General features: G+C 43.5%; 1 protein-coding gene across 4 annotated transcripts in view; it reads left to right on the top strand.

Annotated features, from left to right (window-relative positions):
* The window catches only part of lrrk1 (leucine-rich repeat kinase 1), a 191,774-nt gene that overhangs the window by 13,886 nt on the left and 150,091 nt on the right, over positions 1-27,797 (top strand). For all 4 annotated transcript variants that reach the window (XM_048615947.1, XM_048615946.1, XM_048615948.1 and 1 more), the window contains exon 2: positions 7,085-7,234. In XM_048615947.1, coding sequence (XP_048471904.1) covers positions 7,177-7,234 — 58 coding nt within the window. In that variant the 5' untranslated portion in view covers positions 7,085-7,176. The remainder of the gene's footprint in view (positions 1-7,084; positions 7,235-27,797) is intronic.

Genomic DNA, 27,797 nt, shown 5'->3' with positions numbered 1-27,797 from the left:
TTATACTGGACATTGTTTTGGGAAATAAGCCCAGCCAGGTGAGTGAAGTTTCAGTGGGGGAGCATTTCATAAGTAGTGACCGTAAGTTACTCATGGGTAGGATAACAGGAGTGCTCAGGTGAAGGTGTTAAATTGGGGAAGGCGAACTACAACAATATTAGGCAGGAACTGGAGAATGTTGATTGGAGGCAGCTGTTTGAGGGTAAATCCACATTGGACATGATTGTTCAGAAGTGGCACATTCCTGTGAGATTTAAGGATAGGTATGGGAAGTTACATGAACCTTGGATGAGCAGGGATGTTATGACCTTGGTCAAAAAGAAAAAGGAAGCATACGTAAGGTTTAGGAGGATGGGAACTGATGAAGCCCTTGAAGTATATAAGGAAAATAAGAAAGAACTTAGGCAAGGAATTAGAAGGGCTAAAAGGGGTCATGAAAAGTTGTTAACAAACAGGATTAAGGAGACTGTCAAGGTTTTTTCTACATATATAAAAACCAAGAGGTAGCCAGGGAAAGGGTTGGCCCACTCAAGGATGAAGGAGGGAATCTATGTGGGGACCCAGAGGTAGGTGAGGTCCTAGACAAATATTGTCGGTATTCGCCAAAGAGAATTTGTGAGGATGATCTCGGGGAAGAAAGTGTTAAATTTCTAAGCCAACTTGCTGTTTAAAAAAGAAGAGGTGTTGTGTATCTTAAAACATATTAAGATGGATACGTTCCCAGGGTCCTGATGGGACATATCCCAGAATATTGAGGGAGGCAAGAGAACAAACTGCTGGAGCATTGACAGACATCTTTGCATCCTCTTTGAGATCCCAGAAGACTGGAGAATAGCTAATGTTGTCCCATTGTTTTAAAAGCGTAGCAGGGATACTCCTGGAAATTACAGGCCTGTGAGCCTCACGTCAGTGGTAGGGAAATTATTAGAAAAGATTCTTGGGGACAAGATCTATACGAGTTTGGAAGCAAATGGACTGATTAGCGATAAACAGTGTGGCTTTGTGCATGGGAGGTCATGATTCGCTAACTTGATCGAGTATTTTGAGGAGGTGACGAAGATGATTGAGGGAAAAGTGATTGATATTGTCTCTATGGACTACAGTAAAGCCTTTGACAAGGTCACTCATGGCAGACCGGTACAAAGGTGAAATCACATGGTATCAGGGGTGAGCTGGCAAGATGGATATAGAACTGGCTTAGTCATAGGAGACAGAGGGCAGTGGTGGAAGGATGCTTTTCGGAATGGCGGGCTATGACTAGTGGTGTTCCACAGGGATGTGTGCTGGGACCTCTGTTCATGTTCTACGTAAATGATTTGGAGGAAAACATAGCTGGTCTAATTAGTAAGTTTTTGTGTAGGATACAAAGATTGGTGGAGTTGCGGACAGTCAGGAGGATTGTTAGACGATACAGCAGGATATAGATCAGTTGGAGGTGTGGGCAGAAAAATGGCAGATGGAGTTCAAATGTGAGCTGATGCATTTTGGAAGGTCAAGTACAGGTGGAAATTATGCAGTGAATGGCAGAACCCTTAAGAGTACTGGTGTGCAGGTTCACAGATCGCTGAAGGTGGCAGACAGGTAGATAAGGTTGTAAAAATGGCCAATGGCATGCCTGCTTTGGAAGGGGCACTGAGTATAAAGATAGACAAGTTATGCTGAAGCTTTATAGAACTTTAGTTAGGCCACACTAGGAATATTGCGTACAGTTCTGGTCACCATGCTACCAGAAGGATGTGGATGCTTTGGAAAAGGTATAGAAAAGATTAACCAGGAAGTTGCTGGGTATGGGGGATTGTAGCTATGAAGAAAGGTTGGATAGGCTGGCTTTGTTTTCACTGAAATGCAGGAGGTTGAGGGGTGACCTGATAGAAGTTTATAAGATTGTGAATGGCATTGACAGAGTGAAAAGCATGAAACTTTTTTCCCAAGGTGGAGGGGTCAATTACTAGAGGACACCGGTTCAAGGTCTGAGGAACACATCTTTGAAAGAGATGTGCAAGAGTTTTTTTTTAACACAGTGCCTGGAGCGTACTGCCAGAGGAGGTGGTGGAAGCAGACGCAATAGCAAGATTCAAGCACCATCTGGACGAATACATGAATAGGAAGGGAATAAAGGAATAAAGATCGTATAAGTGAAGACAGTTTTAATATGGAAGGGCAAAATGTGTCAGTGCAGGCTTGGAGGGCAGAATGGCCTGTTCCTGTGCTGTATTGTTCTTCTTGTATAAAGTTGCCACAACCCTACCAGGGCTGCACGCTTAGTAGAGAGAGATAACTGCTGTTATCATGCCTCCGGTGAGAGGAGATGTTGAGGAGAGTTCTTCGTGCTAACCTCAGTCAGTGTAGGAATTGAACTCGTGCTATTGGTGTTACTCAGCATTGCAAACCAGCTGAGCAACCAACTGAGCTAACTGACCCCCCTACTTTAGTTGTTTCATAGCTTTATTTCCTGATACGCTAGTTAACACCTCATTCAGGTGAGGAATTTCAGGTATTTGATAGATAACTGCCACCATCAGGCAAACTATTTTAGCATACTTAAAGGCATTCAGTTTTTGATCTGCTCCCGGCCTCTTCGACCTGTTTGTTTCCTCTCCACCTATCCTCTCCTCTATCCCTCTTCTATCCGCCTCCCACTCTCTCCCTATTTATTTCGGAACCCCCTTCCCCTACCCCTTTTCTGATGAAGGGTCTAGGCCCGAAACGTCAGCCTCTCTGCTCCTATGATGCTGCTTGGCCTGCTGTGTTCATCCAGCCCTGCACCTTGTTGTCTCAGTTTTTGATCTGCGTTTGGTTTGCGACAAATGACAACACCTTCCAGTCACGAACCACTTCAACTCCCCCTCCCACTCCCTGGATGACTTGTCCATCCTGGGCCACCTCCAGTGTCACAACGATGCCACCTGGAAACTGGAGGAGCAGCACCTCATATTCCGCCTTGGGAGCCTACAACCCAATGGTCTCAATGTGGACTTTACTAGCTTCAAAATCTCCCCACCCCATCCTCATCCCATGACCAACCCTCCCTCTCATCCCCATCTCCTTGACTTGTCCATCTTCTCTCCCGCTTATCCACTCCTCCCACCTCACTGACCAACCACCACCACTGCACTCACCTATCACCATCCCACCTACCTTCCCCAGCCCTACCCCTCTCTATTTGTTTCAGAATCCCCTACCCCTCCCCCCATTTCTGAAGGATCCTGACCCAAAACGTCAGCTTTCCTGTTCCTCTGATGCTGCCTGGCCTGCTGTGTTCCTCCAGCTCCACACTGTGTTATATCTTAGAGTAGAACTCAGAATTAGATCTAACATTGAAAAGCTGAATTCTCATTTTGATCAAAATTTCTAAATAAAACTCACTCTCCCCTTATCTCTCACAGGTGTAGGCTCTTCACACTCGTCTCCACCATGATTTCCATTTGTCTGTCTCACTTTTTGTTGTTTTTTTTTGCATTTGGACAAGTTTGAAAGGAGTTTATTTCAGGAATAGGAAGGTGGTGTACACTGGAGGCTCAGGCTATTGCTCTAGAACATGGGTTCAAGTCCTAAAATGGCAACTCGTGCAATTTAAATTGAATTAATTAATAGATGTTATCATCTGGTTCACTACTGTTCTTTGGTAAGAATGAGATATTTCCTTCCCCAATCTGTTTGGCCTCTATGCAGCTCTAGGCTATCCTGCAAGCATTCTTCTGGTCTGACTTTTTCTCTGTGCTTTCTGAAGAACATTACAATTCAAGAGCACGGGGACAGCATTCAAATAATGTAATTGCCAGGACCCCATAAACAAGTTTTTAAAAAAAGACTCTCTTGAAGTCACTAACCAAAAAGGAGAAGTTTGCAAAACAGGAAGGAAAACTAATGATTAATCTTTTCTGCTTCTGTTGTGGTGGCTGCTTAAACATCATTTTAGTTAACTGGGCACGTTGTAAGTCTAGATTTACCTTTTGTACTAAACTTTGGGTAACCATAAATCCCTATTTTCCAGTGTCTGAATATTAAAATGAGGACTTTTAATTTCTCTCTTAGGATATGTTTAAACTTAAATGTAGGACTTTACAGAATGTGTAGTGCAAGTTGCCTTATATAAAGGTAACTGCTAAATGGATGAATAATAAATACATCAGAGAAATGGCCAGCATGTTTCTCTGGACAGGTAACACACCTCCTGACTCTCCAAAGCCTGTGCACCATCTACAAGGTACAAGTCAGGAGTGTAATGGAATGCTCCCCACTGGCCTGAACAGGTGTAGCTCCAACAACACGCAAAGCTTGACACCATTCAGGACAAAGCCGCCTGTTTGATTGGCATCATATCCACAAGCGTTCATTCCATCTACCACTGCCTCTCAGTAGCAGCAGTGTGTACTATCTGCAAGATGTACTGCAGAAATTCACCAAAGATCCTCTGACGGCACCTTCCAAACCCACAATCACTCCCACCTAGAAGGACAAGGGCAGCAGGAAAATGGAACACCACCACCTGCAATTTCCCCTCCAAGCCGCTCACCATCTTGACTTGGAAATATACCACCATTCCTTCACAATTGCTGTGTCAAAATCCTGGAATTCCCTCCCTGAGGGCATTGTGAATCAACCACCGCATGTGAACAGCAGTGGTTCAAGAGGGCAGCTAGGGTGTGCAGCTGCCAGTGACACCCAATGTTCCATGAATGAAAGATGAAATGTCTGAGTGCAGTGCAATAGTACGTCGTCACACTTGTGGAAATCTTGTGTGCACTTGTTTTAAATTTGTAATCTGCTCAAATATAGACTGCTGAATGCTTGCATGGGCCCAAGCTATGTCTGCCTCTTTGGAGGATACGTGGAACAATCCCTCTTCCGTAGCTACACTGGCCCTATCCCCCACGTCTTCCTCCGTTACATCGATGACTGTATCGGTGCTGCCTCGTGCTCCCACGAGGAGCTCGAACAATTCATCCACTTCACTAACACCTTCCACCCCAACCTTAAGTTCACCTGGACCATCTCCGATACCTCTCTCCTTCCTGGACCTCTCTGTCTCCATCTCTGGCAACGACCTGGAAACCAATATCCATTTCAAGCCTACCGATGCCCACAGCTACCCAGAATATATCTCCTCTCACCCACCTTCCTGCAAAAACGCCATCCCCTATTCCCAATTTCTTCGCCTCTGCCGCATCTGCTCCCGAGATGAGGCATTCCACTCCCGGGCATCCCAGATGTCCTTGTTTTTCAAGGACCGCAACTTCCCCTCCACAGTAGTCGAAAATGCCCTCGACCGCATCACTCGCGTTTCCTGCAACTCATCCCTCACACCCCCTCCCCGCAATAACAACAAAAACAGAATCCTCCTCGTCCTCACGTACCACCCCACCAACCTCCGGATCCAATGCATCATCCTCCGGCACTTCTGCCACCTGCAATCTGACCCCACTACCAAAGACATTATTCCCTCCCTACCCTTATCTGCCATCCAGAGGGACCACTCTCCGTGACTCCCTTGTCCGCTCCACACTACCCACCACCCCCGGCACTTTTCCCTGCAACCGCAGGAAGTGCTACACCTGCCCCTACACCTCCCCCCGCCCCCACCCCCATCCCAGGTCCCAAGAAAACCTTCCACATCAAACAGATGTTCACCTGCTTTTCTGCTAATGTGGTAGACTGTATCCGCTGTTCCCGATGTGGCCTCCTGTACATCAGGGAAACGAAGCGGAGGCTTGGAGACCGCTTTATGGACACCTACGCTCGGTTCGCGACAAACGACTGCACCCCCCAGTCGCAAACCACTTCAACTCCCCCTCCCACTCCTTGGACGACATGTCCATCCTAGGCCTCCTCCAGTGCCACAGTGATGCCACCTGAAGGTTGCAGGAACAGCACCTCATATTTCGCTTGGGAACCCTGCAGCCCAATGGTCTCAATGTGGACTTCACAAGCTTCAAAAATCTCCCTGCCCCTGACCACATCCCACAACCAGCCCAGCTCGTCCCTGCCTCCCTAACCTGTCCATTCTTTCTCCCACCTTCCACCACCTACCTCCTACTACCAGCCTCGTCCCCGCCTCCTTGATCTGTCTGTCTTCCCTGGACTGACCAGTCCCCACCCTAACTCCCCACCTACACTCACCTTTACTGGCTCCATCCCTGCCTCCTTGACCTGTCCATCTTCTCTCCACCTATCTGCTCCTTTATCCATCTTCCATCCGCCTCCCCTCTCTCTCTCTTTATTTCAGAATCCCCTTTCCCTCCCCCATTTCTGAATAAGGGTCCAGAGCCGAAACATCAGCTTTCCTGCTCCTCTGATGCTGCTTGGCCTGCTGTGTTCATCCAGCTCTACACCTTGTTATCTCTGAATGTTTGCTGCGCAAGTGCATTTTCAGCCCTCGCAATTTTGTGTTCCTGGATCAGGTTTCGAAAGTTTGGGCGCGTAAGTAAACTTAGCTAACTTAACTGATCTTTCAAGTCGGTTACTTAATGCAAGGATTTTCAATCTGTTCATTCCAGAGTTTCTATACTCTGGTCTGAATAACTAACTGACCCAAATGGAAGATGGTTCCTCAACTCACTTTATTGCACAAGAATGTGAAGGTGTAGTGATAATATCATTGGGCTAGTAATCGAGAACCCTCAGTGAATATTCTGATGACGTGGGTTTGAATAATGACATGTGGTGAAATTTGAATTCAATAAAAAAGATCAGGAATAAAAAATTAGCTAGTTTAGTGGGGACCACGTAACCAATATTGATTGTTAAAAATCCATCTGGTTTACTCTTTTTTCCTTTTTTAGGAAAGGAAATCTGCCATGGTTGGTTGGTCTAGGCTTTGTAACTTCAGATCCACAGTGATTGGTTGACTTTTCATTGCCCTCTGAGCGATTAAGGGTGGGCAATAAATGCTGGCCTAGCAATGCACACATCCCATGGACAAATTATTTAAAAATGATTCACCTCACTATGTGTGGCTACCTGCAGTTAAGCCTGTTGACTGGATATTCACATGAGGAGGCAGAGTGAGTGCAAGAATTCCTCCAGGAAATAGGGGCAAGCTTAAGAGGGACAAGTAACTGATTAATATTTGTATCTTTATTAGGGAGTAAATGTTGAAGAAGACTCTGAGAACATTAGACACTGTGCAATGAATTGAGATCACATCCTGAGATCAGAAAAGCAGTTATTACTGAGATGTACTGGGATGTGGGTCATGAGGACAATCCAGAAGACAACATGGCACCAGGAACAGGTAAGAAAGAAACATTATCAAATATTTGAATATATTTATATAACTGGTAGTGTGTTTATTAACTATTTCAAGATTAATATTATCAAATTAATAGTAGCGGCAGTAAATGTCCACTGCTTATTATTTTGCAATTTTAGCATTATTCGGTTTCTGTCTCCACTTTAAAAAAAATAGTTCTGTGACTATGGACTTGTGTAGTGTAGTGCTCCCTCAATACTAGCAGCGGGTCAGTAATGTCGAGGCTGGGGTGCAGGACAATGAGAGTGCTGCACCGTCAAGGACGGGGCCAGGACTGAATGAGCCCTGTACTGTTGGAAGTATCCCAGTTGCAATCTCCTTGCTAACATTAACATTAATAAATTTGCAGCAGCAGTAGGCTGTATCCTGACCCAGTACATGATGCAGCTGTGAGAGGAATCCAAACTTTGTTGTTATCTAACCTCTGATTTTACTTCATGTATGAGATTTAGTCGGTGGCTGCTCTGAGCCCAGGATTGGATGATACTTTGTGTCTCTTTGCCTGGACAGTCCATTTGATGTAGCTACACCCATAAAGCCATTAGGGAGGGCGTTCCAAGATTTTGATGCATTGGCACTGATGGAACAGCAGTAAATTTTCAAGTCATGATTGGATGTGCTTCTTCAAGATAAATGATTTTAAAAAAGCAGGTACTTGGGTGTTAGTTAAATTAAGAGGACAAGATGCCACGAGCTGATGGGCTATGCCCTTGGATGCTGTGGGAAATGGTTAAAATAGTTTGTGAACCACCAGGGCACTCAACTCTCAACCTCTTCATAGCCTTGGTCTAACCATGGGCAAAAGAGATGAAAACCTCCATTACTGATCTCTAGTAAAAGGAGTGTATACCATCTACAAGGTCATAGAATCCCTACAGTGTGGAAAACAGGCCCTTCGGCCCAACAAGTCCACACCGACCCTCACACCCAGACCCATCACCCTATAACCCACCTAATCTACACATCCCTGAACACTACAGGCAATTTATCATGGCCAATCCACCTACCCTGTACATCTTTGGACTGTGGGAGGAAACTGGAGTGCCCAGAGGAAACCCACACAGACACTGGCAGAATGTCACTACACAATCCACACTACACAAATAGTTGCCCGAGGCGGGAATCGAACCTGGGTCCCTGGCACTGAGGCAGCAGTGCTAACTACTGAGCCACTGTGCTGTCACAAGTAGATCCAGTACAATAAGTCATCAAGGTATCTCAACAGCACTTTCCAGACCTAAGACTTCTACCACTTGGAAGGACAAAGGCAGCAGATACATAAGAACATAACCCACTGCAAATTCCCCTCCAAGTCACACACCACCCTGACTTTGAAATATATCGCTGCTCCTTCATTGCCACTGCATCAACATCCTGGAACTCTGTCTGCTCAGCACTATGGAGGTACCTGCACAACATAACAGCAGTTCAAGAAGGCAGCCCTTCACCGCCTTTTCAAGGATAGGTCCACCCAATAAGGTTTTTTGGCCAATCAGAGGCAGGTAGCTCTTGTGTAATGCCACTGGTGCAAGAGCAGCCAGGATCGCAAGGATTGAGAACAAATGTAAGTGATATGGGTATTGGAGGGGAGTGGGGAGGGATGTTATCAAGTTGGGGACTGCAGTGAGCAGGATCTGAAGCAGGAGTGTAACTACTAGTAGCACATCCTATCTAATGTCCAAGCCCTTGATCAGGTGCTGATATGCCTTTGATTGTTGTGTCAAAAAGAGAGGCAGATCTTCATTCATGTAATCATAGGCCAGTTCATCGAACATCTGCGGTGGGGAAAATTTTGGAATCTTTGAAGACATATTGAAGTCATTAGAAACAATCAACACAGATTCAGCAAAGGAAGCTAGTGCCTGACTAGTCTGAAAGTTATCTGGTAGTTCTGAGAAATGCAGATATTGTGTTTGTGGACTTTTGGAAACTTCTAGAAATCCTGTGACAGCTGTGGTGAAAGTTAAAGGCTATAGAATTAAGGGTATGGTGGGAAATACAATTAAATGAAAAACAAAAGTAGCAGCTAAGGGCTGCTTTTTCTAGTGGCTGGAAGTGAGTAATGGTGCCCACAGGGTTCAGTTTTGGCACAATATCTGTTGACTTTACTTTTGATTTCTAGTTAGTCCTAGTCAGCATGCTACACAAACTAGAGTAAAGTAGCGCTTGTGCCAAATAGCATTGAAGTGATCCTTTTTACAATGACATTTGATTAATCAAAACACAAATTGCTAGAAAAATTCAGCAGAACTTTTCTGAAGAAGGATCACTGGACATGAAACATTATCTGTTTCTCTCCGCAGTTCTTTGATTAGTTTTGTTCATTGATGAGCCAGTAATGTTTTTCTAACAAGTCACAGTCATACAGCACGGAATCATGCCCTTTGGTCCAACTTGTCCATACTGACCAAGTTTCCCAAGCTAGGCTAGTCCCATTTGTCTGCGTTTGGCCTATATCCCTTTAAACCTTTCCCATTCATGTACTTTCCAAATGTCTTTTATATGTTGTAACTGTAACTGTACTTGCATCTACCATTTCCCCTGGCGGTTCATTCCACATACAAACCAGCCTATGTGTGAAAATGTTGCCCTCTATTTTCCCATGGTTCTGTCCTATCTATGCTGTTACATAATCACCATAAGTCAGCAGTTAGATCTATCATCCATTTTCACTGCTTCGCTCTCCTATCTTTTCCGTGAATCTCTATCTCCAATAAGAACATGATGTAACTAAAATATATCTTTCTCTCTTTGATGTTATCTACTCAGTTCTTTTTTTCTCTCAGCCATTTCTAGCACTGCTTCATTGTCAGACATGCATTTCAAATGCATCAGCTTATCAATAGTCTGAGATTCAGAGATGCTAGGTAAATTTATTTGAAGTTAACATGCTTTCATTCTAACAAAGGTTATCTCAGTTCTCTTTCCGATCTCTCAATCATGTCTCCCATTGTCTGGGATAATTATTCAAGGTATGTGAATCTTTCTTTGTTCCAGGATTTGTCCACTTACCTTGGTTTCACTTCCAGGGTAAGATTTCTGCATATCACTAAGATTTTGGTCATCTTCACATTTACATTGGATTTATGTTCCTTGTTTTCATTTTGTTGCATTTCTCTGCAGTGTTGCTTCTATTTCTTCATTCAGTGCAGAGATAGTTAGTCCCAAAATAACTAAGATAATCTGCCAAAGTAAGAAATAATAATCATATGAAAAGCAAGAAGCCACAAAGTTATATGGAACCCCAACCCAGAAACATATCTGACCAATCTGTGTTAGTGTTTAATGTTGATTTATGAGTAGGACTCTCTCATCCGGTTTCCTTTTCCTTAGCTGGGTATCTCTCATTTCTAAATGTTGACATGGCGATTGAAACAGCAACTAACTCCTCTAAAATAGTTTTCTTGCTGTTATTCATTCAGGAACATACAGGAGACAGTGTGATGGTTAGTAGATTTAGAGAGACGGTTATACTACAGGTTCAGTCAGATGGGTGACTGTCAGGGGAGATAGGAAGGTAGATCAGGAGTCTCCTGTGGCTGTTCTTCTCTTAAACAAATATACTCTTTGTTAGTGGGGGGGGGGAAATCCTAAATAGTAGTGAGAAAGACAGCTGTGAATGTTTCTGAATTTAAAAAAAAGTTAATTAGAAAAATAGGCAAGAACAAGTCGGAGAATGAGGCAACTCTGAATTAAACTGCATTTATTTCATTGCAAGGGGTCTTGCAGGTAAGGCAGATGAACTCCAGGCATGTATGGGAACATGGAATTGGGACATCAGAGATATTACAGAAGCATGGCTGAGGCAGGGACAAGACTGGCAGCACAATGTTCCGAGCGTTAGGTGCTATAGGAAGGATAGAAAGGGAGGTAAGCGAGGATGGGGAGAGGCATTTTTGATTAAGGGAAGCATTATTGCAAGACTTAGAAGATATTTCTGAAGGAACATCCAGTGATGTTACATTCAGTCATACAGCACGGAAACTCTTTGGGCCTGCTCGTTTGTGCTGACCAGATATCCTAAACAGATCTAGTTCCATTTGCCAGCATTTGGCCCATATCCCTCTAAACCCTTCCTATTTATGTACCCATCCAGATGTCTTGTTATTGTACCAGCCTCCACCACCACCTCTGGCAGCTCATTTCATACATGCACCATCCTCTGAATAAGTTGCTTCTTAGATCCCTTTTACTGTCCCCTCTCACATTAAACCTATGCTGTCTGGTTTTGGACTGTCTGACCCTGGGGAAAAGACCTTGGCTTATTCACCCTATCCATGCCCCTCACGATTTTATAAACCTCTATAACGTGCCCCCTTCAGTCTCCAACACTCCAGGGAAAATAGCCTCGGCCTATTCAGCCTCTCCCTATAGCTCAAACCGTCCAAACCTGACAACGTTTTTGTAAATCTTTTCTGAGCCCTTTCCAAGTTTCACAACATCCTATAGCAGGGAGACCAGAGTTGAATGCAGTATTCCAAAAGTAGCTGTAGCTACTGTGTTTATGTCGTGAGTCCAGTTGAGTTTCTGGTCAATCAGGGATTCAGTGATGGTAAAACCATTGACTAATCAAGGGCAGTGGTCAGACTGTCTCATGTTACTGATGGTCATAGCCTGGCATTTGTGTGGCATGAATGTTACTTGCCACTTGTCAGCCCAAGCCTGGATTTGTCCAGATCTTATTGCATTTGAATATGGACTGCTTCAGTATCTGAGGAGTTGCGAATGGTGCCAAATACTGGCAATCATCGGCGAACTTCCCCACTTCTGACCTTGTGATGGAGGGAAGGTCATTGAAGCAGCTTAAAATGGTTGGGCCTAGAACATTACCCTGAGGAACTCCTGCAGAGAGGTCCTAGAGCTAAGATGACTGACCTCCAATAACCACTACCATCTTTCTATGTGCCAAGTATGACTCCAACCACCAGACAGTTTGCCTCCTGATACCCACTGATTCCAGTTTTGTGAGGTCTGCTTGATGCCACACTCGGTCGAACGTAGCCTTAATGTCAAGGGCTGTCTCTCTAACCTCGCCCTTGGAATTCACCTCTTTCCTCTATGTTTGAACTCGTGTGGAATGAACTGCTAGAGTACATGGTTGATGCAGGTACAATTACAATATCCAAAAGACATTTGGATAGGTACATGAATAAGAGGTTGCGAGGGATTATGGGCCAAACACAGGCAAGTGGGCCTAGTTTTGATTTGGGAAACTTAGCCAGCATCGACAAGTTGGACTGAAGGGTCTGTTTCCACCCTGTCCAACTTTATTTAATTTTGTATCATTGTCCTCATTATCTGCTGGATGACTAAAAATAGTCTGTTTCTATCTACTATGTTCCATTCCTAAATCGTTCTAAGTGCTTGCAGTGAAACACCCATAATCTCATAACAGTATTTTCTGAGATCAGCGTCTTGGTGAATCAACATCTACTCACTCTATTACCTCAGTATTCTTCCTACCGTGTATCATGTTCATCTGTCTAATGCTCAATTCACATCGCAAACCAGGTAGATGGAAAGCTTTTTAAAATAATCTCCTGTTCTCTGGATGGCTGTGGTGCTGTGACTGTAAAATCGAGGGGGTTTGAATCTTTTAGCCTGCAACTCATGTCCCTAAACAGCAGGGAGATAGGTTTCAATATTCGAAAGAAGAAAAATCTTGGCAATCAAATGGTACTTTTCTTACTGTTATAATGCCTCACAGACCTTGCAGCCAGTTAAATACTTTGAAGTTGAGTTGTTGCCATAATAGAGGAAATGGTGGCAGCCAGTTAAACTCCCACAACCAGAGATGTGATAATGACTGGTCAATCTATTTTAGTGATGTTTGAAAGAGAAATATTTGGGGTCTATCCCAGTTTGAGGAACACTGCATCACTTATGGGATCAGGGATGAAATGGGAATACTGCCTACCTCAATGGTACACAGCATGGAGCAGTCCAACCAGCTGCTTCACCCGTGTTCTTAGAGAAAAGAACTTGTCTACCTCCCCTGGTCTGAACTACACAACTCCAAACCCACATCCCTGATTAATGCTTAATACACTCTGAAGTTCCATAACAGCATACTCAATGCTGAATAAATCCTAGGAAACACAACAATGAGAAATGTTGGAATGATTGCAAGGACTTCTGTAGTTTGTTGAGAAGACCCTCTCAGACCAACTGAATCAATGCTGACCTTGTCACTATCTAGGAAGAACAAAACATCCTGTCACCTCCATTGTGCTTTAGGAACCAGTTCCTCTGACACTAATTACATCATTCCGAGCTGTTTGACTAGTTTCCTCCCAGAAAGGAGTTTTACTTTTGACCAGTGGGAATTCCATTACAACACAAGTATATCTGAACATGTGTGTGTCTGTGTTCAAACTTGAATTTGGCAAATTGTCTTTCAGGCTGCTGGTTGTGTAATAGGAGCTCACCCAAAATCAGATCTTGAACAGACACAAACTTGAAAGGGTTCAGAAAAGATTTACAAGGATTTTGCCAGGGTTGGCGGGTATATGCGCTGTATGGAGAGGCTGAATAGGCTGAGGCTATTTTCCCTGGAGCATCGGAGGCTGAGGGGACCTTTTTAAAGGTTTATAAAATCATGAGGGACGTGAACAGTGTAAATAGACAAGGTCTTTTCCTGGGGTCGGGGAGTCTGAAACTAGAGGGTATAGGTTTTAGGTGAGAGGGGAAAGACTTAAGAGTTCTAAGGAGCAACGTTTTCTCAGAGGGTGGTGTGTGTATGGAATGAGCTGTCAGAGGAAGTGGTGGAGGCTGGTACAATTACAATATTTAAAAGGCATCTGGATGGGTACATGAATAGGAAGGGTTTGGATGGATATGGGCCAAATGCTGGCAAATGGGACTAGATTTATTCAGGATATCAGGTTGGCATGGACGAGTTGGACTGAAGGGACTGTTTCTGTGCTGTATATCTCTGACTATAACAAGCTGCAGAATCTCACCTTACATGCTGTTTCTTCTCCTGACACACAACTGTACACCTTGTGGAACCAGATGGAAATTAAAAAGAACGGTCCATAGAGGTTATTTAATCCTTCATACACATACTAGCTCTTTTAAGGAGTGATCTCATTTTTGCCAGTCTCCTCTTTCCTTACAGCCTTTCAAAGTATGTATCCAATTCTCTTTGAAAAGTTCGATTTGTGTCTTCTTTCATTGTCTTTTCAGGCAATGCCTTCCAGACCATAACCATTTATTGAGAAAGAGCTTCTCCTTGTCTCTCCTGGTTGTTTTGGCAATTGTTTTACACTTCTTTGGCTGCTGCCTGTCCTGCCACAGGAAAGTTTCTCTTTATTTATTCTAATAATAATTCTAATTCTTGTGTTTCAGCACGAGTTTTGTTCATGGGTTGTGATTGAACTGAAATATTCAAAAATATTTTTTGAAAAAGATGCCTGAACTGGACAGAGTGAAATTATGAGAAGTAACCCACATTTCCAAAGGAGGCTTTTTTCTTTCCAAATCCAGAATTAACATATAACTAAACATTGGAAACTATAACTGAAACGGGAACTAAATTATTTCCCAAAATGCCTTTAAAAGTGCCTCAGCTAATATGCTAAGAATTCCATGTCGCTCTAACAGATGGTTAGTGATAAAGTCCTATCTCTCAAGGCTTTTAGTTTTATTTCCTATTATTGGGAAACTTCTTTTTTAACAAAGGTACAAGTATATTTTGGCTTACTAAAAAGGATTGAAGGAGGAAGTTGTTGTCAGGAATTAAAATGAAGCAATGCAAAATAACTGTGTACATGACAGTTGTAGCAATCGCAAGATTACCATTCAGGATGCCATGGCAGAAAATTGTTTGAGGTTGTAAATCAGAAGTTTAGTTATCAGCTGAGTGCTCCTTGACCTGAGTGCTCTAGGCAAGTGGATGACTGGTCAGTGCTCTCTGAGATCCTCTGAACCTTGCTCTGTTTAATTGGTGAGGTTGGTGGAGCAGGGTCTGCTCAACTCTGTTTGGAAACAGTAAATAAATGGATAATGGCCACATATTGCCCACTGATGCATTCTATTGGGATTGAAATGCAGTATCTTATGAATATGCCTCCTGGCTTGCCATTGCCATGTGACCTATATCACTGTAAGCTTACAGCCAGTTCAATCAAGTCACAGAACTAACAAGACTGTTATATGCGAGCACATAGCATAATGTGGTGGTGCTAAATGCTGAGGAGCTGTATAGAAGCACGGCTTTTAACAGAGGAACACAGGAATGTTCAGACATGCTGAAAGCTGCTAAAAAACCACAGACAGGAAGCCATAGAGGAACAAAAATCACCCAGACCAGAAAGTACAGGGTAAGAAATGATGCCTGTGAATTTTCCTATCCTGGCATTGGTCAAAATGAAAGATGATATAAAACAGGTCCGGCAGTGTTTCCACTCAAATGGCAAAACTGAGATTGTCACAAATATATTTAACACTTTAGTGATTTGTGGTATCCCTGATATTGTGATGTCAGTTCACGAGTGAAAAATTCAGCTACTTCATAAAGGATTGGAAAATTCAACACCACACATCATCTCCACATTATCCCCAGTCAAATGGGAAGGCTGAGGTGGCACTGAAAATCACCAAAGGATTCTAAAAGAAATCGAGCAAATCCTGCACAAATGCATAAGAGGCAATCCTTGAGGGAGGAAACATACCAACTGACAGCACGGAAAGTAGTCCAGTACAAAGACTCATGTCACGACACACACAAAACTATTCTTCCAGTAATAATAATTCACATCCAATATATTGGGTAGGAACACCAAGGATTGAGCACTATACTAATTTTTACATCTGGTTCAACTTTCTATTAATATTGATTTTTGGCATTGTATAAATGCAACAGTGACCTGTATATTTCCCACCTGATGAATGATATTAACATTCCTTCCTGACTTCTTGCACTGCAATTCCAACCTATTTAGGAGTATTTCCCTTTCTGTTTCTCAAATATTATTAAGACCCAGATTCACTGGGAATTCTCACTGAGACTTGTAAAGGGGCAGTGTGGAGGAGAACCATTAGTAATGCATGAGGCTCCTATGCGAAGACTCCAGTGAGGAGAAAGGTGAAGGGTGGGGGTACAAAGCTGGGGAAGTGAGTCAGGAAATTTAGTGAAGAGTCAGAATTTATTTACACCTTCTTATAACCGCCTCTTATTAGGGGAAAGGAAAAGTGCAGAAGGAGATGAGGACTGAGATGACGAATTTCTTATGCAGAGTTGAGTCTTTGGAACTCCTTGCCACAGAGAGCTGTGGGCTAGAGTCCTAGTGTATATTTAAGACTAAGATAGGTATATTTTTGATCAGTAGGAGAATCAAGGGTTACAGAAAAGGGTCTGGAAAGTGGGCAAAAGGAATGTCAATCAATCATGAGCCTATTAAATGGCAGCATAGGCTTGAGAGGCCAAATGGCCTACTCCATATTAGTAATGCTCTAGATGTGTAGTATGCAAGGCCTCAGCAACAAGATCAAACAAAATGGTACTTCACCAGCATGGAGCACGTGGGGAGCAGTATGAGTTGACAAAAAAATGTAAGGGCAGCAGCATTGGCAATAGGAAAGTGAGTTGATCTGTGAGAAGGTGACATTCACATTGGATCAGTTTTTCTACTGGTGGTAATGTGAGGGGTGGTAAGAAGGGGAAATAAATAAGTTGGGCCTGGAGAGAAACTTCCCCCTTCTTGTCACCTCAACAGTTAAGTGCTAGGTGAGAAGGTCTATGGGCAACTTTCTCAACTCACCAACAATTAAGGCCCTTAAGAGGTCAATTAATAGCTACTTAAGGGTGTCAACTCACCACCCCTGCCAATCTTCTGACTCCCAGCATGCAAGAAAGGTGGCAAGTTTCTGAGGTCATTTGGAGGCACAGATGGCTCAGCTTTATATTCCTGCTTAACACAGTTTCTTAAATCCCTTTCAATGTATTTCTATCTGTTATGAGCTGAAGCTACTCATTGAAAGCCCACACGGGGCAAGTGATGGCCTTGTAGTATTATTGCTAGTCTATTGATCCAGATAACATTCTGGGGACCTGGGTTCGAATCCCGCCAAGGTAGATGGTGGAATTTTAATTCCAGATATTTTATTGAATTAAGAATATAATGATGACCACGAATCTATTGTCGATTGTTGGAAAAACCCATCTGGTTCACTAATGCCCTTTTAGGGAAGGAAACTGCCATCCTTACCTGGTTTGGCATACATGTGACTCCAGACCCACAGCAATGTGGTTGACTCTGAAGTACCCCTGGGCAATTAGGGATGGCCAGGCCAGTGATGCCCTCATTCCATAAATTAATAAAGAAGAAAGAAAAAGGGAATTTCACGCAGAACAGATAGAAAATCATGGGTCACATGCAGTCAGCGGACTCGTCTTCCAGCCAGAAGCACCATAGAATGCCGACAGAATGGAAGCAGGCCAATTGGCCCAACAAGTCCACACCGCCCCTCCGAAAAGCATCCCACCCAGATCCATCCCTCTCCCTTTTCCCTGTAACCCTGCATTTCCCATGGCTAATCCACCTGACTTGCACACTACGGATAATTTTAGCTGAGCCAATCCATCCTAGCCTGCACATCTTTGGACTGTGGGAGGAAACTGGAACACCCACGCAGACACAGGGAGAGTATGCAAACTCCCTCGCAGATAGTTGCCTGAGGGTGGAATTGAACCCGGGTCCCTGGCATTGTGAGGCAACAATGCTAACCACTGAGCCACTAGTTGCTCTTGTATTTAGACAAGAGGTGAAATCTAAAACCAATTTTGGCTATTACGTTCAACCTGTTCCCTTTTCAACGACTAAGGTGGGGTAGATTTCTCTTGGGCACAACTTGGATGCAAGGGTTTAAAAATAGAGGACTGACGAATCGTCAAAAACTCAGAGGTAATCAAGAGGATAATTTGGGGTAGGGTAGTGGATGTTGTCTATATGGACTTTAGTAAGGCCTTTAACAAAGTCCCACATGGCAGGCTAGTCACAAAGGTTAGGTTACATGGGATCCAGGGAGAGCTAGCTAATTGTGTTCAAAACTGGCTCGATGGTAGGAAGCAGAGGGTGATGGTTGAAGTTTGTTTCTTGGACTGGAGGCCTGTGACAAGTGGTGTGCCACAGGGGTTGGTGCCAAGACCTTTTATTTGTCATTTACATAAATGATCTGGATGTGAATGTACAAGGCGTGATTAGTAAGTTTGCAGATGATACAAAATTAGGAGGTATCATTGATAGTGAGGAAGGTTATCAAAAATTACAGAGGGTTCTTGATCAATTGGGGAAGTGGGCTGAAGATTGGGAAATGCAATTCAATACAGATAAGTGTGAGGTGTCGCACTTTGGAAAGTCCAACAAAGGCAGGACTTTTACAGTAAATGGTAAGGCCCTAAGGAGTGTTATAAAAAAAGAGGGACCTAGGAGTACAAGTACGTAGTTCATTGAAATAGGATAAATGCATATAGTCTTTTTCCCATGGATGGGGGAATTGAAAACTAGAGGGCATAGGTTTGAGGTGAGAGGGGATAGATTTAAGGAGGACCTGAGGGGCAACTTCTTCATGCAGAGAGTGTTGTATATACGGAATGAGCTGCCAAAGTAAGTGGTTGAGGCAGGTACAATAGCAACATTTAAAAAACATTTGGATAGGTGCATGGATGGGAAGGGTTTAGAGGGAAATGGACCAAATGTGGGCAATTGGAACTAGCTGAGTGGGCACCATCGTCAGTGTGGACTGATTTGGGGCAGGGAGCCTGTTTCCATGCTGTATTATGCTATGAATAGAATCATAGAATCCCTAGTGTGAAAACAGGCCCTTCGGCCCAACAAGTCCACACCAACCCTTGGAGCATCCCACCCAGACTCACCACCCTATAACCCACTAAGCTACACATCCCTGAACACTATGGGCAATTTAGCATGGTCAATCCACCTAACCTGCATGTCTTTGTACTGTGTGAGGAAACCCACACAGACACGGGAAGAATGTGCAAACTCCACACAGACAGTCGCTCAACAGGATGGATTGGCCCAGCTAAATTATCCGTAGTGTCCAGGGGTGTGCAAGTCAGGTGGATTAGCCGTGGGAATCGAACCTGGGTCCCTGGCGCTGTGAGGCAGCAGTGCTAACCACTGAGCCACTGTGCCGCCCCTAATAGAGGAAATTCAAAGGAGAACAGCAGCCCCTTGGTAATAGAGCTCATTCCAGATTGTGACTACTTATTTCCACATTCTTGAACTCTGCCCAGAAACACTAATGCACAACGAGGGATCAGTGTTGTGCCCACTGTCGTTTTGTCATTTATTTAAACAACTTGGATTAGAATTTAGGAAGCACAGTTAGTAAATTTGTGGATTACACAAAATTGGTGGCCATGACGTGGAGGTGCCAGTGTTGTACTGGGGTGGACAAAGTCAGAAGTCACACGACACTTAGGTTATAGTCTAACAGGTTTATTTGAAATCACAAGCTTTTGGAGTGCAGCCCTTTCATCAGGTGAAGTGAGAGAGAAGAGCACACAGACACAGAATTTATAGGCCGAGAGATCAAAAGATCAAACAGCTGGAGTGAGTGGAGTGTCAAATAATAAGTCTCTGCAGTGACCAAAAGTGTTAGACGGGGTGAGTAAAGTGTGAACAGTTGAATAACAAGTGAAGGGGTAACCTATAATCCGAATAAATGAGGCAGAGATAATTACAAAAAATTAAAAATAAGGTGGTGCTGGAGTCAAACAAAATGACTGGAATAACATGATAGGTATAAGAGTTCCATGCTGAGAGTCTAACCAAAGTAGTAATTAATCTAAAACTGTACAAACTCATTCAGGTAGAGAGATCATCATAATTGGTGGTATAGTGGACAGTGAACAAGGTTATTTAAGGTTACAAAGGGATCTTGATCAATTAGACCAATGAGTCGAGGAGTGGCAGATTGAGTTTAATTTGGATAAATGCAAGGTATTGCATTTTGGTAAGACAAACAAGGGTAGGACTCACACTGTTAAAGGCCATATGGACTGTTATCAAAGAAAGAAACCTAGGGGTTCAGATACATTGTTGGAAGTTTCATCACAGGTAGGTAATTTAATTTGATTTATCATTGTCACAGTGAAAAGTATTGTTCTCCTTGCTAACCAGAAAAATCATACCTTACATCAGTATGTCAGGGTAATAGAACAGAATGCAGAATATTGTGTTACGGTACAGAGAAGGTGCAGAAAAAGATCAACTCTAATATGAGAGGTCCATTCATAAGTCCAAAAGCAGCAGCGAAGAAGTTGTTCTTAAATCTGTTGGTCCGTATTTTCAAACTTTTGAATCTTCTGCCGATGGAAGAGGATGAAGAGAGTATAACCAGGGTGGGAGGAGTCTTTTGATTATGTTGGCTGCTTTCCTGAGGCAGCGTATGTGTAGACAGTCAGTGGAAGGAAGGTTGATTTTTGTGATGGACTGGGACTTCACAACTCTATGTAATTTCTTGCGGTCTTGGGCAGATCAGTTGCCATACCAAGCTGTGATGTGTCTGGATAGAATGCTTTCTACGGTGCAGCTATAAAAAATGGTAAGAGTCATTGTGGACATGCTAAATTTCCCTAGCCTTCTGAGGAAGCAGAGGTGTTAATGTGCAACAATGTGGATGGACCAGGATGGATCGTTGGTGATGTTTGCTCATAGGAACTTGAAGCTCTCGATCACCTCCAGCTCAGCACCATTGACACAGATAGGGGCATGTCTTCCATTCTGCTTCCTGAAGTCGATGACCAGCTCCTTTGTTTTGCTGACATTGAAGGAGAGACTGTTGTCTTTACATCATGCCATTAAACTGTCTATCTCTTTACTATACTCTGTCTCATCGTTGTTTGAGATCCAATCCACTTCAGTGGTGTCATCAGCAAATTTGTAAATGGAGTTGGAGCTGAATTCCGCACAGTCATAGAGTCATAGAAGGTCTACAGTACAGTAAAAGGCCCTTTGGCCCATCAAGTCTGCACCAGTCAAAAACAACCACTGAACTATTCTAGAGATAGTAAAAACTGCCAATGCTGGAGTCAGTGATACCGTGAGTGTACAAGGAGTATAGAAAGAGGCTGAGTACATACCTTGCAGGGCACTGGTGTTAAACATTATTGTAGGGGAAGTGTTGTCACTTATCCTTATTGGTTGCAGTCTGCAGGTTAGGAAGTCAAGGATCCAGTTGCAGAGAGGAGCGGCGTCCTAGGTCTCCGAGTTAGGTTGGAATTATGGTGTTGAAGGTGGAGCTAAAATCAGTTAAATAGGAGTCTGATGTCGGTGTCCTTGTTGTCTAGGTGTTCCAGGGATGAGTGTAGGACCAGGGAGATGGCATCTGCTGCGGACCTATTATGACAGTAGGCAAACTGAGAAGGTAGAAGAGGGCGTTTGGCACGCTTGCTTTCATTGCTGAGACCATTGAGAATAGGAGTTGGGACATTGTGCTGTGGTTGTACAGGATGTTGGTGAGGAAAGATATTATTAAATTAGAGCGGGTACAGCAAAAATTTTACGAGGATGTTGCCAGTCCTGGAGGGTTTAAGTTATAAGGAGAGACTGGATAGGCTGGAATTTTTTTCACTGGATTGTAGGAGTTTGAGGGGTGACCTTATTGAAGCTTATAAAATCATGAGGGGCGTAGATAAGGTGAATGACAGGTCATTTCTAAATGGATTTTACTAAGGCTTTCGACAAGGTCCCTCCTGGTAGGTTCATCTAGTGGATTAAGATGTATGGGATTTCCAGTGACTTGGCTGCTTGGATTCAGAATTGGCTTAACCACAGAAGGCAGATGGTAGAGGTGGAAGGGTGTTTTTCTGGCAGGAGATCCATGATTAGTGGTGTTCCGCAGGGATCCAAACTGGGACCTTTGCTGTTCGTGATGTATGTAAATGACTTGGATGAAAATGTAGATGAGTGGTTTAGTAAGCTTGCAGATAATACAAAGATGGGTAGAGTTGTGGATAGTGTAGAAGATTGGTCAAAGGATACAGTAGGATCTCGATCAATTGCAGATATAGTTGGAAAAATGGCAGGTGGAGTTTAATCTGGGTAAGTGCGAGGTGCTGCACTTTGGGAGATCAAATGTTAAGGAAAAGTATAGAGTTAATGGCAAGCCCCTAAACAGCATTGACGTACAGAGGGATCTTAGGGTTCAAGTCCATAGATCCCTGAAAGTGGCCATGCAAGTAGATAGGGTGGTAAAGAAGGCATTTGACATGCTTGCTTTTATTGAGTACAAGAATGAGGATGGCATGTTGCAGCTTTCTAATACTTTGGTTAGGCCACACTTAAAGTACTCTATTGTGTTTATTTCTGGTTGCCAAATTACAGGGAGAATGTAGAGGGTGCAGAAGAGGTTTACCAGGATGCTGCCTGGATTAGAGGGTATGAGCTATAAAGATAGGCTAGGAAAACTTGGGTTGTTTTTTGTCTGGAAAGCAGAGGCTGAGGGGAGACTTGATGGAAGTCTAAAATTATGAGATGCATAGATACAGTTGATGGGCAGAATCTTCTTCCCAGAGTTGGAATCCTAATACTAGCGGGCATGCATTTAAGGTGAGAGGGGGCAAGTTTTTTACACAGGGAGTAGTAGGAGTATGGAATGCAGTGCCAGGGGTGGTGGTCGTGGCGGCAGATACGACCGGGGCATTTAAGGGACTTTTAGATAAGTGCATGAATATGCAAGAAACTGAGGGATTTGTCCAATGGCAGACGGAAGGGATTAGTTTAATTTGGTGTCACGTTTGGCACCACCTCACAGGCCAAAGGGCCCATTCCTGTGCTATGTTCTATGCCTTTTCCTTAAGGCTAAGGCAGCCCAAAACTAGAAGTCGTAATTAAGGTAATTAAGGTGATGGGAGAAATATTTAAAAGGGACCTGAAGGCCAACCTTTTCACCCAGGGGGTGGTTCCTATGTGGAATGAACTGCCAGAGGAAGTGGTAGATGTGAGTCCAGTTATAACGTTTCAAAGACATTTGGACACGGACATGACTAGAGGTTCAGGTAGTAAGTAAGGTAAGTAAGTTAGTAATTAAGATTCAGGGGGAAATGGGCCAACACAGCAAATGGGACTGGTTTAGTTTGGGGAAACTTGGTCATTGTTAAATAAAAGCACAATATTTGCCACCCTCCAGTCTTCCGTAACCTCACCCGTGGCTATCGCTGATATAGATCTCTGCTAGAGGCCCCACGATTTCTTTCCTAGCTTCCCAGAATGTTTTGTGATACATTTGATCAGTTCCTGGAGATTTATCTACCTTTATGTTTTGTAAGACCTCCAGCACCACCTCTTCTGCATTGTGGACTGTTTTCAAGACATCAATATTTATTTCCCAGAGTTCTTGATCTTCCATGTCTTTCTTCACGGTATGCAGAATATTTGTTTAGTTTCTCTCCTATCTCCTGTGGTTTGTGTTCCACAGTAATTCTACAGTGTTGCTTTGTTCTCTGCCGTGCTCTTGCCTGACTTTCTATTCAACTTGCTCCTTTTTAACTTTCAAACCACCCTCAGCCTTCCCTCTTATTTGACTACTGCTTAGGATCCCTCAATCCACTCCCATGCTAGTTTAAAGCCTCCCAACTAGCACTAGCAAATCTCCTCACCAAGACATTTGACCCCTTCAGGTCAGGTGCAACCTATCCTTTTAGTACAGGTCACTTCTGCCCCAGGAGAGATCCCAATGATCCAAAAATCTGAATCCTTGCACCTGCACCATCTCCTCAGCCACTCATTAATCTACTCTATCTTCCTACTCCTAAAATCAGTAGTATGTGGCACCAGGAGTAATCCAGAGATTACTAACCTCAACATGCTGCTTTTTAACCTCTTGCCTAACTCCCTAAATTCACTCTGCAGAACCTCATCCCTTTCTCTACCAATGTGTACAATGACTTCCAGCTGTGCTCTCTCTCTTTTGGGAATTTGCTGCAACTGCTCCAAGATGACCTTGACCTTGACGCCAAGGATGCAATACACAATCCCGAAGTCTCTCTGATGGCTGCAGCATCACCTGTCTGTGCCCTGACTGGACAGCTTCCAATTAACAATTGCTTGTTACAACAAATGCCACTTAACAGAAGATCCAGCCACAGTGCCCAAGACCTGACTGCCATTTTATTTTCTTCTAAGAGGCTACTCTCCCTCCAATAGTATCCCAAATGGTTTATTTGTTTGAGAGAGGGATAGTCACAAGAGACTACCTTGCTACCTCTCCCGACAGTCACCCATCTACCTGACTATACCTGTGGTGTGACTATCTCTCTAAAGCTACTATCCATCACACTCTGTGCCTCCTGTATGCACCTTAGTGACTCAAAAAGCCTCTCCGGCTGATCCAAACAGTCTGATATGAGCTGCATCCAAACGTGCTTCCTGCAGACGTAGTCTCCATAGACAGTCAACTATTACCTGATCTCCACATCTGACGAGGGGAGCATACTGACTGCCATCTTTACCCTTTTAAAAAAAATAGCTAATGTAGACTTGCCTAAAACACCAATATAGGCTTAAATCCCAGCACACTGTTGCTACTGACACTCTGTACTGGGAGAACATAATGCGTATACTTTTATAAGGCTTACAAGAAGAATTACTAAGTACACCCTTTAAAAAGTTTACCCTTCCCTTACCCATATTTTTAGATTTTAAGTATGCACAAAAATTAGGATTTAAATTCTTAAATTCCAACATTCAGCTTAACTCTCACGATTCTTAAATCCAACACTTAGCAACCGAAATAGCCACCTCCTCAGATCCTGTATCAGGCGACGATTCTAGGCAAGCATTCAGCCCCTCCAGCTCTGACTGACTGACTGTCAATCCTTCTGACTCCTGGATTCAGCCTTACAAACACAATGGACCCAAGAACCCTCCTCCCTGTCATTGTTCCGCACCTACTACAGCTAAAGTGCTGCTAAGGGACCCTCCTCAACTGTGTGGAACAGGCCTGTCTCCCATGTTCCCTCTGCTACTAAGTCAATCCCTTTTTGGACATCTCGGCAACAGCACGGAAAAGGTCACTCCCCCAAATTCTGTGCCTCCATACCTGTGTTTCCTCCCTAATTTTTGTTTTGTTTTGGACTGGTGCTGAGTTTAACATGAGGGTTACTATGCCTCCCGTGAGGGGCAAGATTGAGATGCAGCATCTATCAGAAACAAGATGCACAACAGTGACTCACCAACTGCAACTTCTAAACTTGCAACCACCAACGCCTAAAAGGATAAAGCAACAGGTGCATTGGAACACCATGACCCAAAAGATCCCCTCCTAACCCCACATCATCCTGATGTAGAATTATATTGCTGTTCTGGGTTCAAATAATGGAATGTCATCTGTAGTTGCACTATGGATGTAAGCACTCCTCAAGAACTGCAGAAATTCAAGAAGGCAGCTCACTACCTCCTCTTCAGGTCACTTGGGGATTGGCAGTAACTGCTGGTCTAGCGAGCAATGCCAACTTCTCGTGAACAAATAAAAACTTGGGTAAATTGAATTAAGATGCTGCTAGCCATGACCTAATGGAATGGTGGAACAGAATCAAGGGGTTCAGCAGCCTTCTGACTTCCTATACAGGCCATAGTTGTGTATTGAGAAGCCTTCCTCTAACACCAATTCTGGTCATCCCCAGTGCTGACTAGGCACCTGTCAAACAATAAACAATTTACTGTTTATAAATTAGCTCATGAATTCATTAACATTGATACATAAAGGAATATACTTGGGATCTCATAGTCATGTTCTGGCATAGGACTGCAAAATGGACAAATGGCATTGGGGTAAGGATCTGTAAATGAGCACAGCTGGGCACTCCATGCTGTCACTCTGGGGCATGGAAGCATAATACCCCAGAGTGGGGAAATAGTGTTGTAAGGGATGGGCAGTGTAAGGCTGCAGTGTTTTGGGAGGGGAAGCATGAAGCCTTGGTCTAAGCTAAGTAGTATGAGGCCCTAACACAAGTTGGGAGGGGCAGTGTGAGGTTCCTATTGGGAGAGTGGGCATTATGAAGCCTTGGTGTGTGTGGGGATTAGCATTGGAGGGGAAGGGTTAGGCAACATTAGGCCCCAGTGTCAAAAATGACCAGATTAGTTGTTTTCAGTGTTGGTTGAGGGATAACTATTGACCAGCACGCCAGACGTTTCTTCAAAATAGTGTAGCACTATCCAGATGATGGGATTGACAACATTTGGTTTATCATCTGACCTGAAATATCATTCTTAAAGAGTGCAGTACCCTCTCGGTATTTTACCAGTAGTGTTAGCCCAATTTGGTACTCAAGTCTGTGGAGTAGGAGTTTAAATGAGACCCTTCTAACTCAGCTACAAACTAGACCATGACTAACACCTAAAGGCTTGCAAGTAGGATACAGAAATAATGAGTGTTTGGCATTGTCAGTTTGACAAGTTTGTGATAGTAACAAAAACAGGAATTGCTGGAGAAATTCAGCAGATCTGGCAGCATGTACAGAGAGAAAGCAGTGTTAACGCTTTGGGTCCAGTGACCCTTCTCGAAGTTTGGGGTAATAGTTCTCTTCGCTTGTAATTTAATTTGGTGTTATGCTATCTTATGTAAGGGACGCTTGATTAGTTGAGCATTCTCTCAAAAGTGAAATATCCAGTTTTCTTTAGTCCCGATTACATATACCATTTATTCTGAAGTAATTTGGCAAAAACCATTCCTAGATATGCCCTAAGGTAAGGGGCAGAAGGCATACAGAGAAATATGAGGAAAAACTTTTTTTCACTCAGAAGGTGGTGGGAATCTGAACTTTCTGCCTGTAAGGGTAGTAGAGACAGAAACATGCACAACATTTAAGAAGTATTTAGATATGCACTTACGATACCAAGGCATGAAAGCTAGGGGCCAAATGCTGGAAAATGAGATTTGAATAGTTAGTTCATTGTTTTGTGACTGGCAGGCCTTTTTCTGTGCTGTGGATCTTTGTGTTCTGCCTTGGTAGATTTTCCTAGATTCAGCTTTCTGTTAGTCTTTGATATCTTTACCTTGAGTTTTAATATCCAGATTGGGGAACCTGGGATGTTCAGCAGTCTCCTCCACATTGTTTCTCCATCCATCACTCTTCAGAATTCACTTTGCAGCCGTTTTTGAAGGTACTAACTCCTTTAAGCAGCTTAGTAATGAAATGTACTGCAGCATCATAGTGGTCCTCAATGCTCCTGCCAAGGCCCTCTTGTCAGCAAAGGTCTCCTGGTTTACAATAATGGGCATAGTGTGGATAACATCAGTGTTGATCTTTGAGAGACTTTCTGAAAGGTGTCTATGGTTGGAAATGAGTTCAATCCCTAAATTTGATCTCTCTGCATAGATGCTGCCAGACCTGCTGCGCTTTTCCAGCAAATTTCTGTTCTAGTTTCTGATTTCCAGCATCTGTAATTCTTCCGTTTTTTATTTAGCAATCAACCCCTTGTCTGGCTTTTTCTGAGATAGTAGGAACTGCAGATGCTGGAGAATCCGAGACAACAAGGTGCAGGGCTGGATGAACACAGCAGGCCAAGCAGCATCA

Source organism: Rhincodon typus, chromosome 33 (assembly GCF_021869965.1).
Source record: "Rhincodon typus isolate 14 chromosome 33, sRhiTyp1.1, whole genome shotgun sequence".
NCBI classification, from domain to species: Eukaryota; Metazoa; Chordata; class Chondrichthyes; order Orectolobiformes; family Rhincodontidae; genus Rhincodon; species Rhincodon typus.
Note: the sequence above shows the minus strand (reverse complement) of the source record. Positions and strands in the feature narration are given on the sequence as shown.